The 14,374-nt window shown below is 43.6% G+C and overlaps 1 protein-coding gene across 5 annotated transcripts in view; it reads left to right on the forward strand.

The window, feature by feature from the left end:
• LOC126174781 (axotactin) overlaps nucleotides 1-14,374 on the forward strand; it is a 567,513-nt gene that overhangs the window by 393,914 nt on the left and 159,225 nt on the right. For all 5 annotated transcript variants that reach the window (XR_007535484.1, XR_007535485.1, XM_049921127.1 and 2 more), the window contains exon 23: nucleotides 11,622-11,771. Coding sequence is in view for 3 of the 5 variants with exons in the window: in XM_049921127.1 (XP_049777084.1) it covers nucleotides 11,622-11,771 (150 nt within the window). In the remaining 2 variants the exon portion in view is untranslated. The remainder of the gene's footprint in view (nucleotides 1-11,621; nucleotides 11,772-14,374) is intronic.

The raw sequence follows: 14,374 nt of genomic DNA on the forward strand, positions 1-14,374 counted from the left end.
GCTGTGCTTAGAACAATGTGAAAAACATTTTGAGCACCTATTGTAGCACATCAACAGAAAATATGATATTTTCTAATAACTTGTCACAAATGTTAAAATTGCAAATGAAGGTCACTCAAAGTTAAAAATGCAAGAAAAAGTTTTCCCTCACTGTAACATGAAAAAGCACATCCATTATCACAGAAATTTCCTTTTCTTTCTTTAAACATTGTTCAAATCACCAAATAAAGGAAGAGATTTTGATGACATCACCAAAATGATACAATATACAGAAAATATTTTGGAAAATATATTCACTTTTGTGATCTCTTTTCAATGGAGTTAATTGTTCCCCATGTTCCTGTTAATAACAACGAAAACAGTCAATTTTTGACAAAATAATTTAATCGGATAGATAAAAAATCTACTCACCAAGTCATGATAGAACACACACATAAGAGAGTTCTGCCTTCTTCAGGCAGAAGGGTTGAAGGGAAAGGAAGAGGGGTGAAGGAAAAGGCCTGGAGAAGTCTAGGAAGAGGGGTAGATTTTGAGAAAGTCACCCAGAGCTGCAGGTCAGGGAAGACTTACTGCCCAGGATGAGAAGGAAAGACTGATTGTTGGGGACTGCATTAGATGAGATTTGGAAATCCTAAAGCTTTAAAAGGTGGAATACATGGTAATATGAAAGACAGAGATTACTGCTTAAACATTGTGCATGAATTAATAAGAGCGAAAAGCTAAGTGCAGTGTTCGTAACAGAGGCGGAAGGGGGATGATGAAAATAGATGGGTAAGACAATGAAATATGTACAAAACTAGAACAGGGTGAAGAAAAGGATAGTTACTGTGACGAAATGCTGAGATGGAAGAAATTAATGTAAGTTAAGGTCAGGTGGGTGGCGAGAACCAAGGATATGTTGTAGCCTTAGTTCCCACCTGTGGAGTTCTGAGAAACTGGGGTCTGGTGGAAGAACCTAGATGGTGCGAGTCATGAAACAGGCAATATGGTCACAACTGACATGTTGTAGAGGATGCTCTGCAACAGAATATTGCATGTTGCCAGTAGACACCCTCTGCCTGTGCCCATTCATCGTAATTGATAATTATCGTAGAGTGCATTAAAATAATTCTTCAGTTTTATTCTATGACACACAGAAAGTCGTGCTTCAGCTCTAGGTTGGATATTAAAATCGAATTTCCACTCTGTTAGTTAGGAATTGACCGTAACAGCACATCAGTATTTCCCACAATTGGTATCAGTTTCATACACCGTTTCTGTAACTGAGTAATGTTTTTTTTATGTATACACAGTACCATAGTAAGTCAGCATGGGTCAGTTGCATTCAATACTATAGCTGGAGCCACAAACAAAGGTGGTCGAGTTTAGGCTCATTCTGTGCACCTGCATCACTCATTTTCCAACAACCCGTGAGCATTCTGTAGGGCTCTGCACACACTGCTGTGAATGTCGCATCCAATGCAAGCATTAAATGTGGTTGCAGTGAGTTATTTAGTGAATTTTTATCCATTTATTTTGAGTTGGTATCACTCTTGGTGGTAGTAAGCAACAAATTCTATGCAAGCAAGTCAAAGACGTAATTTTCAGGTCAGCATACATGCTTACATCAAGCGCAAAGCACTTGTATGCATGTACTGCAACTGTTGCCCAGGATCAGCAACAATGCAGTCCCTGTTCAACCTGTGTGAACCACTACGGGCTTTCAAAAATAATAAAAATAAATGAGGTGAGGTGGCAACCACGTACCCTCAGACTCAGAGTTGAAATATTAAAAGTTTTGGCTGGTTTCTTTGTCTATGGGCTGGGATACGTAATTGCTGCATTACAGGCCAAATACTGCTGAGTCTACAGTATACAATAATAATATACACATGAATTGAATGGTTGAAGGTTTCTATCACTCGGCAATTGTGAATTATGTATGTAACATATAAATTTATAAATGAAAGAGTGCAAGAAAATAAAATCTGCAGGTACTATCTTAACGACTTTAAATGATGAGTACGATAGTAGAAGTACTTTTGAGATTGCAGTATATTTCTGCAAAACACTTATTAGTGTCAATGGTCCAGCAATTAAATAAAATACAAGTTGAATAACAGGGAAACAATAGATTCCTGCTTCACATAATTAGTTATGAACAACAACATAGCTCATGAGATATTCACTTCTAAATGCATACTATGTCCCTCACTGTAGAAAACACCGAAATCTCACGACTTCACAAGTCGGCACTCCGAAGTATTTCTATCACCTGAGACCATGCACAAACAGCTCCACACTCTCCAAGTCTCTCTCTCGACCATACGTCATGCCTTCACGTCCAGCACTTCCCGTATCCTGTGCAACTCTGCCGAACTCGCTTCCATCCAGTCTCCCCATTCACGAGCGCTGTGATTGGCTAGAGCTCTCGCGCCATGTCTTCATGCCAACGCACCCACACAAACATAATGAAACACATTTGAAGTACTGGTTTTACATTTAAATAACTTGAAATTATATAAATATTCCTATGGCTGGACCATAAACACACTCTAACACACATTATTAGATACATAAACAAAATAAATAAACATATATCAAAGGAATAGAACAAAAGGTAGGCCAGTAGCCTAATGTCTCTGAGCTTTCTATAACACAGTAAATATTTAACCAATTTCTCCATGAATAGTATATATCGGATATTAACAAAGAGAAAGATGAATAAATGTACTTATAAGCATACTGCTACCATTTTTTCGTGTAACTGTGGAGTACTTAGGGCCTGACACGATCGATAGTAATCGGCCATTTTGATCTCCAATAACTCATGTACTATTCAAGTTACATGCCTGTAATTTATACCAATTTAGGTTTACACTAATAGCTTTCTAAAGACATGTTGATTGATGAAATTGGGTGAAGCATTTAAATTTTGGAAATTCATTGCTTGGTGTTACTTGTATAATTTACAGTCACATACTAAACCTTAAACTATTAAAGATATTGAAAATATGATTACACCATCAGAATTGTCATGCAAGTAATAGTAATGTTCATGTTTCTGTTTGAGGTATCATGATTCATCTGGCTATTTCCGTATGAACAGTGAAATGTCTGCCATGATGGTTTCACAAAGTCCGCCATCTTTGCGCTCTCGTCATAGACATCTCCTTTATTGACACAAAGCACTGTCCTCATTACAGCAGAATTCCCAGCCACATGGCTGGACCATGCACTGAGGCTACCCCTCTTGTCCAGTTAACGTTTGGCACCACGTGTTTGCTGCCGGGCTCCATCTGGCCGAACAACCCGTGCTGCCGCACCAACTCCGAACATAAAATATTTCCAGGGCACCACAACTTGCCCGTTACCTCACACCACCATCATTTGCAGATCAAACTATAGTAACTCAGTTTTAAGGCTTTTATAATTATAACAGACTCAGATATCTTGTCTACAAATTTGAAGTTTTATTAAGAAAATAACTAAATTGACAGAAAATATTTGGGAATCGAGTTTTATGAAATGTCAATAATTTGATCATGTCTTCCTGAGTATCGACTGAGCCTCAGTGCTGACAATTGATGTATTTAAATATTATAAGAGCATGGAATACAAATTCATTGAGTATTTTTAATTATGTATGTATATGGTGATGTGCTCCTCTGTGTATTGCATTTTGATATTGCATGTATTGCAGAATTCTTATATGAACACTCTGAGTAAAAGGCAATTCAGCTTCTGTAGTAGCATTATCTTTTAAGTGTTGTTTTAAAAGAGATAAATATCTCCCAGAAAGTAAATTTATGCTCTTTATTGACAGTAAATTATCACTACAGTGCAGTATACTCTTGGTACCTACACAGGTTTAATTTAAAATGGCAAAGAAAGAAAGGAAAATCAGTACACTGATGCAAAAGATAACTTCAGTTTCCTCCATTATATTAATTAGCTGCTGTTTACTTCTGATTACTAGCTTCATATGTACATTCCCACTTTGTTATCAAAGAACTGTAATTATCTAAGTACAACAAGAATAGGGTCATGTTTACAATAAGCATTGCTCCTTGTTATGCAGCTAACTGGTATCTTTGATTTTTATTCTCCTATTAAGCTGACACAAGGCTTTAGTACTCTGTTAGAAACACCATGAACAGAAGAATGATAGTGTTTAACATCACCATGTGGTTCCAACCCCCCCCCCCCCCCCCAGGTCTTGCACTTGAAGTTATATTTGCCAGTGACATAAACAGTGTGTGCTGGAGTAAAAGCAATAGACCTCTACAAGGGCATGCATACAATAGTTTGTAGAAGGAGGCAGGCTAGATCTAGGGGTGTGGAGAATCTTTTAATATTTAGGAAGAGGAAAGGCAAGATGTAAGAAGCCATAATTAAGTTCCAGTTTTGACACTGTTAAAAACCTGAATAATACCAACTTTAAAATCATATTTGTTGTGGACTGGCAAGACAGCCAATCCACTATGAAGGAAGCCAAAAGGCACGCGTTTAAGCTCATGCAGGCTGGCGTGAGGTCTGGAACAGGACAAGGACTTTATAGTAGCAAAAATAGTACTTAGCTGCTGCAATACTTAACTTTAATCCATAATAGGTGAACATCGCTCTTGACGGTACATGTTTTACAGCATCAATAGTAACTGGTAATGGCACCTTGCTAAGTCATAGCAAATGACGTAGCTGAAGGCTATACTAACTATCGTCTCGGCAAATGAAAGCGTAATTTGTCAGTGAACCATCGCTAGCAAAGTCGGTGTACAACTGGGGCGAGTGCTAGGAAGTCTCTCTAGACCTGCCGTGTGGCGGCGCTCGGTCTGCATTCACTCATAGTGGCAACACACGGGTCCGACGTATACTAACGGACCGCGGCCGATTTAAAGGCTACCACCTAGCAAGTGTGGTGTCTGGCGGTGACACCACATTCCTCCCCCGCAAATCGGTGGATGGTTGTGGCATAAGGCTTCCGCCCGCCATGGGGAGGACCCCATGTTGACGTATGCGACGAGGTGGGGAGCCAAACTACAGGTGAGGCTGTGCCACCCGCACCCTGCCATTCAGGCCGAGGGGAGCTAGAAAAACGCCTGAAAACCTGCTCCACGGTGCACGCCAACATGCGGTGTATGCGCCCGTAGAGAGTCAGGAGGGGCCGAAGGGTCGACCTTCATCGGGCCGGGGCACCCGACGGGCGAAGACGACATATGGTCCGGAGCGGGCAAGAGTTCCATGGCGGAGGACAACTGGTCATGGGAAGCGATCAGCAGCGTGTGACCCAGGGAGGCTCCCGGCAGTTGCAGCGACGCGTCCACTGCGGGCGTCGCCGGCGGGAGAACAGGCGGCGGCAGCTGTGGCGGCGGCGCGTCGCCATGGGGCAAAATGGAAGGCAGTGTCGGTAACACCTGGGGCTGAGGTGAGCCAGTAGATGGGTCCCCAAGGCGCTGACCGGATGGCACCGTCGCTGAAAGCAGACGGGGAGAGGCAGATCCCATGCGACGACAGAGGCGCAGCTGATTGAGATGCCGACGCACCTCACCAGAGGCCCCCAAAATCAGATACATAGCGCGGCCGAGGCAGCGAAGAATGCACCCTTCGAGCCAACGCCATGAACCTCGATAGTTGCGATAGTATACAACGTCACCTGGGGCAAAAGCAGGTGTCTGCCATTGCACAGGAACCTGATGTGGCGGATGTAGCAAAGACATCAATGTTCGATGAGGGCGACCGTGAAGCAACTCAGCCGGCGAGCGACCATCTCGGGGCTGAGAGTGATACGAGGACAAAAAGAGCAATAATGCGGCCTCCTGAGAATGAGACTCTTTCAACTTCAACATCTGTGACTTGAAAGTCCTGACCAAACGTTCAGCGGCACCGTTGGACAGTGGCAAAAACGGCGAGGACGTCATATGTTGAACACCATTGGCCTTGCAGAATGACTGAAATTCTGCGGACATGAATTGTGGGCCATTGTCGGAAACAATTGTCTGTGGAAGACCTTCAATGCAAAAGATAGCGGATAACGCTTGGATGGTGGCAGATGATGTCGTGGAAGACATCCGGACAACAAAAGGAAAATTACTGAATGAATCTACCACAACCAACCATCGAGCATTCCAGAATGGACCAGCAAAATCGATGTGTAAGCGTTGCCAAGGAGAAGTGGCTTTTGGCCACGCAAACTAATTTTCGCGGTGGTGCTGATTGTTGTTCGGCACACACCATGCAAGAAGAGCACATATTCGTAATCGCGGCATCGATTCCGAACCAAGTACAGTGCTGACGAGCAAGTTGTTTCGTTCTCACTATACCCCAATGTCCTTGGTGGAGAAGCTTTAAGACAGAGGACTGTAACGAACGTGGGGCCACAACCCTGGACTGATCATTATCAGAACGCAACAGCAAAACACCACGTCGTACAAAAAGTCTCTCCTTGTGAGCAAAAAATCGTCGAACCAACGGATCCCCGATCCGTGACTTTGACAAGGGCCATTGATTAACAACGAAATGCAGAATGGTAGCAAGGACAGGGTCGGCAGCTGTGGCTGTAGCTACCCGACAAAAATCAATAGGAAACGATTTGACCACGTCATCGGTTTCCGAATCAATGAACATGCAAGCAAGTTCAGAAGAATCGAATGCTCTATCCTCGGCAACAGGGAAACAGGACAACGCATTTCCGTGCTTAGCAGTGGACCGATACAAGATATTGTAGCGGTACTGCGAGAGGAAAATAGACCAGCGAATGAATTTCTATGCTGTACGTGGAGGTACAGGCTTGGTCGGATGAAAAAGTGATGTCAAAGGTTTGTGGTCTGTGATGATGGTAAAGTGACGACCATACAAGAAATCATGAAACTTTGTAACACCAAATACGAGAGCCAATGCTTCTTTCTCGATCTGTGAATAATGTCTTTGGGCAGACGAGAGCAATTTGGACGCAAAGGCAATAGGGCGATCGTGCGAACCATCTTTGTGCGCAAGCACAGCACCAATCCCAAAATCCGATGCATCCTCCATCAACAAAAGGGGTTTCTGGCGATCAAAGGGCATAAGGCAAGTATTGGAAAGCAACGCCGATTTCAACTGGCGAAAGGCGCGTTCGCATTCTGTCGTCCAGACGAACGGAACACCTTTACGGCGTAAGCGATAAAGCGGAGCTGAAATGGAAGAGGTGTGGCGCACATATATATGGTAATAGTTAATTTTGCCCAGCACACTCTGTAGCTGCTTCAAATTCTGCGGCGAAGGCAAGTCTTGTATGGCACGGAGGTGCTCTGGACTGGGATGTATGCCTTGGGCATTGAGTACATGTCCCAGATAGGGTAAGTCACGAGCAAAAAACACACATTTGTCCTTCCGCAAGCGAAGACCATTTTGTCGCAAGACCTGAAATAATGTTCTGAGATTGGCTAAATGTTCTTCTTCCGTCTTTCCGGAGATCACAATATCGTCCAGATAGTTTGCTGCAGTAGGGACCGATGCACAAACAGCTTGTAGATATTGCTGAAACAATGCAGGGGCGGATGCACACCCGAATGGCAGTCTTTTGAATCGATACAAACCAAGATGCATGTTAACCACCAAAACGCGCTGGGATTCTTCATCCACCGGTATTTGCAAGTACGCATCTGCTAGGTCCAACTTCGAAAAATATTTATCTTTGTCAAAAAGATCTTCCGGGCAGGGTAAAGGAAAAGTTGCAGTCACTAGTTGTGGATTCACTGTTGCCTTGAAGTCCACGCAAAGTCTCAGTTTTCTGGAAGGTTTTTGCAAAATTACTAAGGGTGATGCCCAGAGAGAAGCCTGCACATGTTCAATGACACCTTGTGGTTCCAAATCGTGTAATGTTTTTGCGACCTCATCACGCAATGCGTGGGGAACATTGCGCGCTCTGAAAAACTTCGGTTGCGCATTCACCTTCAGTTCCAAATGTGCTTTATAGTTCGTAGTGCAACCGAGGCCCGGTGCAAAAATGTCTGCAAATTCTTCACATAGACGAGAAACACTGGCTGAAGGCACAGTCTGGTTCACTGATAGGACCTGATTGACTATAGACAAGTTAAACAACTGAAATAAATCTAAACCAAACAAGTTCACTGCAGCAGAAGAACGAAGTACGTAAAATGACACAAGTTTTGGTTGTCCCTTGTATGTTGCAAGAAGGCTGCACTGTCCTAACACAGGGATCGCTTGTCCTGAATAACTACGAAGCTTAACATTTGGGGCATGCAACGGAGGTGTGCCCAGCTGTTTGTACGTGTCGTGATTGATCAGTGAAACTGCAGCTCCGGTATTGAGCTGGAACGGTATCACTTTGCCATTAATGTCCAAGTCCACAAAAAGTTTATTGTCCTGCTGATGACAAGAGCGACTGGCTTGTGCAACATGAACTGACACTGGTACAGAATCACTTGCGACTTGACGGGATTTCCGGTGATGTCGACGCACACTATTTGTGGGACAAACACAGTCACTGTGAGAGAGAGTAGCACTGGGCAGAGTGGAATGAACTACATGAATTTCCATAGGCGAAGTTTCACGAGCCAGAGTGTCCTTGGTTCGATTCTGATTCCAGCGTGAAGCAAAGGGCCTGGAATGGTTATGAGTGTCCGATTGGACCTTTTTCTGGCAAACACTTTGAACATGTCCTTTTTTATTACAGAAAAAGCAAATAGCCTGGCGTGACGGGCAATTCTCACGCGAATGTCTAGTAGCACACCGTGGGCATGATTTCACTGCATTTGCTTGCTGGCGCAGGACATGTGGCTGAGAGCGAGGCGGCTTTGGCGCGGCCGGGCGTGAGGCCTGTTTACTGTTCCGTGCAGCTCGCCCGGCGGGCCGGTTAACGTGACACATGGGTGGCAAAGTTTCAAATGATTCCTGAGCAAAGTCAAGTGTGTCCTGCTGATCCAATATGTCCATCACTTGTTGAAGGGAGGGATTGACTAGTTCCAAAATCTGTTCCTGTATACGAACATCAGAAACGTTCTGTGCAATTGCATCACATACCATAGTATCTGAATAAGGGAGTCCACATTGACACTCAAAAGCACAATCCCTAGTAAGGCCTTACAAGGTTGCAACCCACTCCCAATTAGTCTGACCTGCCATACGTTTTGTACAAAAGAAGGTATACCTTTTCGCAACTACATTGACTGATTCTTTGAAATATGCATCTAATGCAGACAAAATTTCATCGTAGCACAGAGTTTCTACGTCACGTCAGGGAAATAATTTGACTATCACATGGTACGTGTGGACTCCGACGGACGAAAGGAGATAAGGCTGCCGCTCATTACCTTGAATTCTGTAGGCGGCGAGATGGAATCCAAATTGGCATGCCCACTCCATCCAGCTTTCCAGTGCAGCATCAAAACGACGAATGAGTGGTGGAGCGGCGGCTGCCGCATCGTTTTGCATTGCACATTGACCCTGGACGATCTGTCCAAGGGCATCCAGTAAGGCCTGCATCTGCTGATTCTGTAAGCGATAAAATTCGGACAGTACATCTGGAGATTGTGGCGAAGCCATTACACAAGTAAATCAGGGCAGTATAGTTACGAACGCGGTTTGGCCTCATCGCCAACTGTTGTGGACTGGCAAGACAGCCAATCCACTATGAAGGAAGCCGAAAGGCACGCGTTTAAGCTCACGGAGGCTGGCGTGAGGTCTGGAACAGGACAAGGACTTTATAGTAGCAAAAATAGTACTTAGCTGCTGGAATACTTAACTTTAATCCATAATACATCGCTCTTGACGGTACTTGTTTTACAGCATCAATAGTAACTGGTAGTGACGCCTTGCTAGGTCGTAGCAAATGACGTAGCTGAAAGCTATGCTAACTATCGTCTCGGCAAATGAGAGCGTAATTTGTCAGTGAACCATCACTAGCAAAGTCGGCTGTACAACTGGGGTGAGTGCTAGGAAGTCAGTCTCTAGACCTGCCGTGTGGCGGCGCTCGGTCTGCAATCACTGATAGTGGCGACACGCGGGTCCGACGTATACTAACGGACCGCGGCCGATTTAAAGGCTACCACCTAGCAAGTGTGGTGTCTGGCGGTGACACCACAGTATTCTTGAAGAAAAAATACCTGACTATACTATATTTTTCCCTGAGAGCTAGGAGGGGAGGCGTGCCCCCTCTTTTGCCCCGTGGATATGGGCACCCTTGAATCTGAACTGAGTTGTTTATTCAAAGCTGTGATGTTTGTTGCCATTGTGGTGAACCAATAACTGAAACTGGTGACCAGTTATTTCAGTTATCGTCATTTCTGACACAGCTATCATCTGGAAACTATATTTCATTTGCCTTGATGTATTAGTTGTTTAATAATACTTTAGGTGGGTCATGCTTTGTTGCTGGAGCATTTCATTTTTCATGCATACTTATGCATTTTGATTTTTTGATAACAGACTGGAGAATTTCACATAATTGTGGTAATGGAGTTTTCAATATTGGTTATAGCTTATCCTCTGGATCTTCTCACCGAGGAAAAATCCGTGGCAGTACCACAAATTGATCTTGGATCCCCCAAATGGCAGCCAGCTGTGCTAACCATACAGGCTATATGGCAGATGCCTACAGACATGAGCAGCACCAAACCTTGACTAACAATAGACTTCATCATTCAGTTGTCAAGCAAACTGCACACCAAAACACTGCTTGAATACTTTAATATTGCCCTCCAACGCCATCCATAGTTTGCATGTTGAGTCATATCTTTTCTACTTTCACAACTGTGTCCTTAGCTCTGTTCTTTCATATCATTTTTTTCCACAAACCACCCCTGTCTCAACAGTGTAATCACCTTATCTCTTTTTCCTCTGTCTCACACTCATCCCTCAGATTCATAGTTGCTACTAGTATTAATCTACATTTTACCATTTTCGCTGAGTGTCATCAGTCTTCCCCTCTCCTGAATCCTGTCAAAAGTTCCATTGGCCCTCCTTCTTTGCATCCGAATCTTTGTACCTGTGTGTATGTGTGTGTGTGTGTGCAAATGCTTGAAAGCTAGTCTCATTATCCCAACTTTAAGTGATGTGACTAAGAGCTGACAATTACATATCACCCAGTGAGTGGTTATCTCATATGATTTTTTGTATAACGTTTATATCATGGAAGTTTAATTAATATAATATTGATTGCTTTAAGTAGCTCCTGTCTGTCAATAGATGCAACTATCTCATGATGTCAGGACAGTTTTTCTCCAGTACCTGCATTATAATATGTCTGATGCTTGCACTGACTTAACAACTTGAAGAAAAAGGACTATAAAGTTTATGTTGCAAACAAAATTGTGAATCATTTAAAGTTTGCACTTTCAGTTACCATAATTAGTGTAGAGGAAGACTGTCTGCAATGGTATTGATGCTCACATGTGTGTAAGGCCCTCATTTTTGTTTTGTACAGGATTCAGCTCATCCCTTCTAAACATGATGAAGAAGCCTAACATTCAGAGGGCTATCAATAATATAAGAAATCTCATGTAGTTTCTATTGGAAGTTTCTCTATAGTCTGTAATGACAGTATCATACAGTTAATGTAGATGGAGATATTGTTGCAGTTTAAATTAAAAGATTATGTATTGTTTGATTGTTTAAGCTAGAGTCTGTTTTGTTGCTCTTTACAGGTCTAAATAGTGGGAAATCTGTACAGGTGGCAATAATCAGGACACCAGAACTTACTACTATGCATGTAAATGAGAAAAACAATTCCTTACATACTAAGGTTATGCTGTTGACAAAATATTCAAACATTCCTTGGATTAATCGAGAAAAAGGTAATAGATTCTTCATTCAATTTTTTTATTTATTTATTTTTTATTACAGTATGCTACATACTCAGTAATATAACTAAAAAAAACTAAGTTTTCAAATCTAATGGAGAAATCAGTTTCTATTTAATGATGAAAACGGTTTCACTTGCCTTTAAATTTTATGCATAAGGTTTGTTTTCAGTTGTATTTATGGATCATGGATGAATCAGAATATATGCGACTGTAGAATACAGTTTAATGTTTGATCAGTGTTGACACTTATATGTGTAAAATGCATTTATAATTCATCGTTACTAGAAAATATTAATGTTAGAAAGTGTAGTGCAAACTAGATGATATGAAACTCATCACTGGCAAAGATAAAGGTACAGATAGGAATGCTTTAATAAATGCAGAACAAACAAACAAATAGGTGTCGTGTAAGGGTGAGTGATGTACTTTGAGGATGATGTATCTAGAAACACATGATATTTCTAGGTTGGTGTACCAGTCTAGAGACTGATTTTAGAATCATATGTACACTCCTGGAAATGGAAAAAAGAACACATTGACACCGGTGTGTCAGACCCACCATACTTGCTCCGGACACTGCGAGAGGGCTGTACAAGCAATGATCACACGCATGGCACAGCGGACACACCAGGAACCACGGTGTTGGCCGTCGAATGGCGCTAGCTGCGCAGCATTTGTGCACCGCCGCCGTCAGTTTCAGCCAGTTTGCCGTGGCATACGGAGCTCCATCGCAGTCTTTAACACTGGTAGCATGCCGCGACAGCGTGGACGTGAACCGTATGTGCAGTTGACGGACTTTGAGCGAGGGCGTATAGTGGGCATGCGGGAGGCCGGGTGGACGTACCGCCGAATTGCTCAACACGTGGGGCGTGAGGTCTCCACAGTACATCGATGTTGTCGCCAGTAGTCGGCGGAAGGTGCATGTGCCCGTCGACCTGGGACTGGACCGCAGCGACGCACGGATGCACGCCAAGACCGTAGGATCCTACGCAGTGCCGTAGGGGACCGCACTGCCACTTCCCAGCAAATTAGGGACACTGTTGCTCCTGGGGTATCGGCGAGGACCATTCGCAACCGTCTCCATGAAGCTGGGCTACGGTCCCGCACACCGTTAGGCCGTCTTCCGCTCACGCCCCAACATCGTGCAGCCCGCCTCCAGTGGTGTCACGACAGGCGTGAATGGAGGGACGAATGGAGACGTGTCGTCTTCAGCGATGAGAGTCGCTTCTGCCTTGGTGCCAATGATGGTCGTATGCGTGTTTGGCGCCGTGCAGGTGAGTGCCACAATCAGGACTGCATACGACCGAGGCACACAGGGCCAACACCCGGCATCATGGTGTGGGGAGCGATCTCCTACACTGGCCGTACACCACTGGTGATCGTCGAGGGGACACTGAATAGTGCACGGTACATCCAAACTGTCATCGAACCCATCGTTCTACCATTCCTAGACCGGCAAGGGAACTTGCTGTTCCAACAGGACAATGCACGTCCGCATGTATCCCGTGCCACCCAACGTGCTCTAGAAGGTGTAAGTCAACTAACCTGGCCAGCAAGATCTCCGGATCTGTCCCCCATTGAGCATGTTTGGGACTGGATGAAGCGTCGTCTCACGCGGTCTGCACGTCCAGCACGAATGCTGGTCCAACTGAGGCGCCAGGTGGAAATGGCATGGCAAGCCATTCCACATTCCAGCATCTCTACAATCGTCTCCAAGGGAGAATAGCAGCCTGCATTGCTGCGAAAGGTGGATATACACTGTACTAGTGCCGATATTGTGCATGCTCTGTTGCCTGTGTCTATGTGCCTGTGGTTCTGTCAGTGTGATCATGTGATGTATCTGACCCCAGGAATGTGTCAATAAAGTTTCCCCTTCCTGGGACAATGAATTCACAGTGTTCTTATTTCAATTTCCAGGAGTGTAGAAATTTGGTACAGAGACTGCTATAAGTGGTTTCCTATGTTTTGTACCATTTTGTTGTTGTGAGACATGAGGTTGTGTTTTGCGCAGTATTTGCAAATATTTTTAGTTCTTCCCATTTAAGCACAGTTAACACATTAAAACTACTTGGAGGATATTATTAATTCTTTAGTTATAAAATTTTATTATGAGTAGAATTCTGCATGATTTAAAACTAGTTACATAACATGTGGATGGTTAAGCCATATTTTGTTAATCATGCAGCTTCTTGTACCTGGTTATAGAAGACTGTCTTTTACCATAGAAAATGTCCACCCCCAGTAGCTGAGTGGTCAGCGGGACAGAATGTCAATCCTAAAGGCCCGGGTTCAATTCTTGGCTGGGTTGGAGATTTTCTCCACTCAGGGACTAGGTGTTCTGTTGTCCTAAACATCATCATTTCATCCGATCGACACTCAAGTTGCTGAAGAAGCATCAAATCGAAAGACTTACACCCAGTGAACAGTCTACCCAACGGGAGGCCCTAGTCACACGACATTTATTTACCATAGAACATCTGATATTTGCAAATGAACTGAGTTTTTTAAAGTCTTGGGAATTTTATCTGTCTTGAAAATTGGATTTTGTGTTAGTTTTTGGTAGGCTTCTACTTAAAATGTATTTAACTTGTGAC

The sequence above is a fragment of the Schistocerca cancellata genome, chromosome 3 (assembly GCF_023864275.1).
Source record: "Schistocerca cancellata isolate TAMUIC-IGC-003103 chromosome 3, iqSchCanc2.1, whole genome shotgun sequence".
Classification (NCBI taxonomy): Eukaryota; Metazoa; Arthropoda; class Insecta; order Orthoptera; family Acrididae; genus Schistocerca; species Schistocerca cancellata.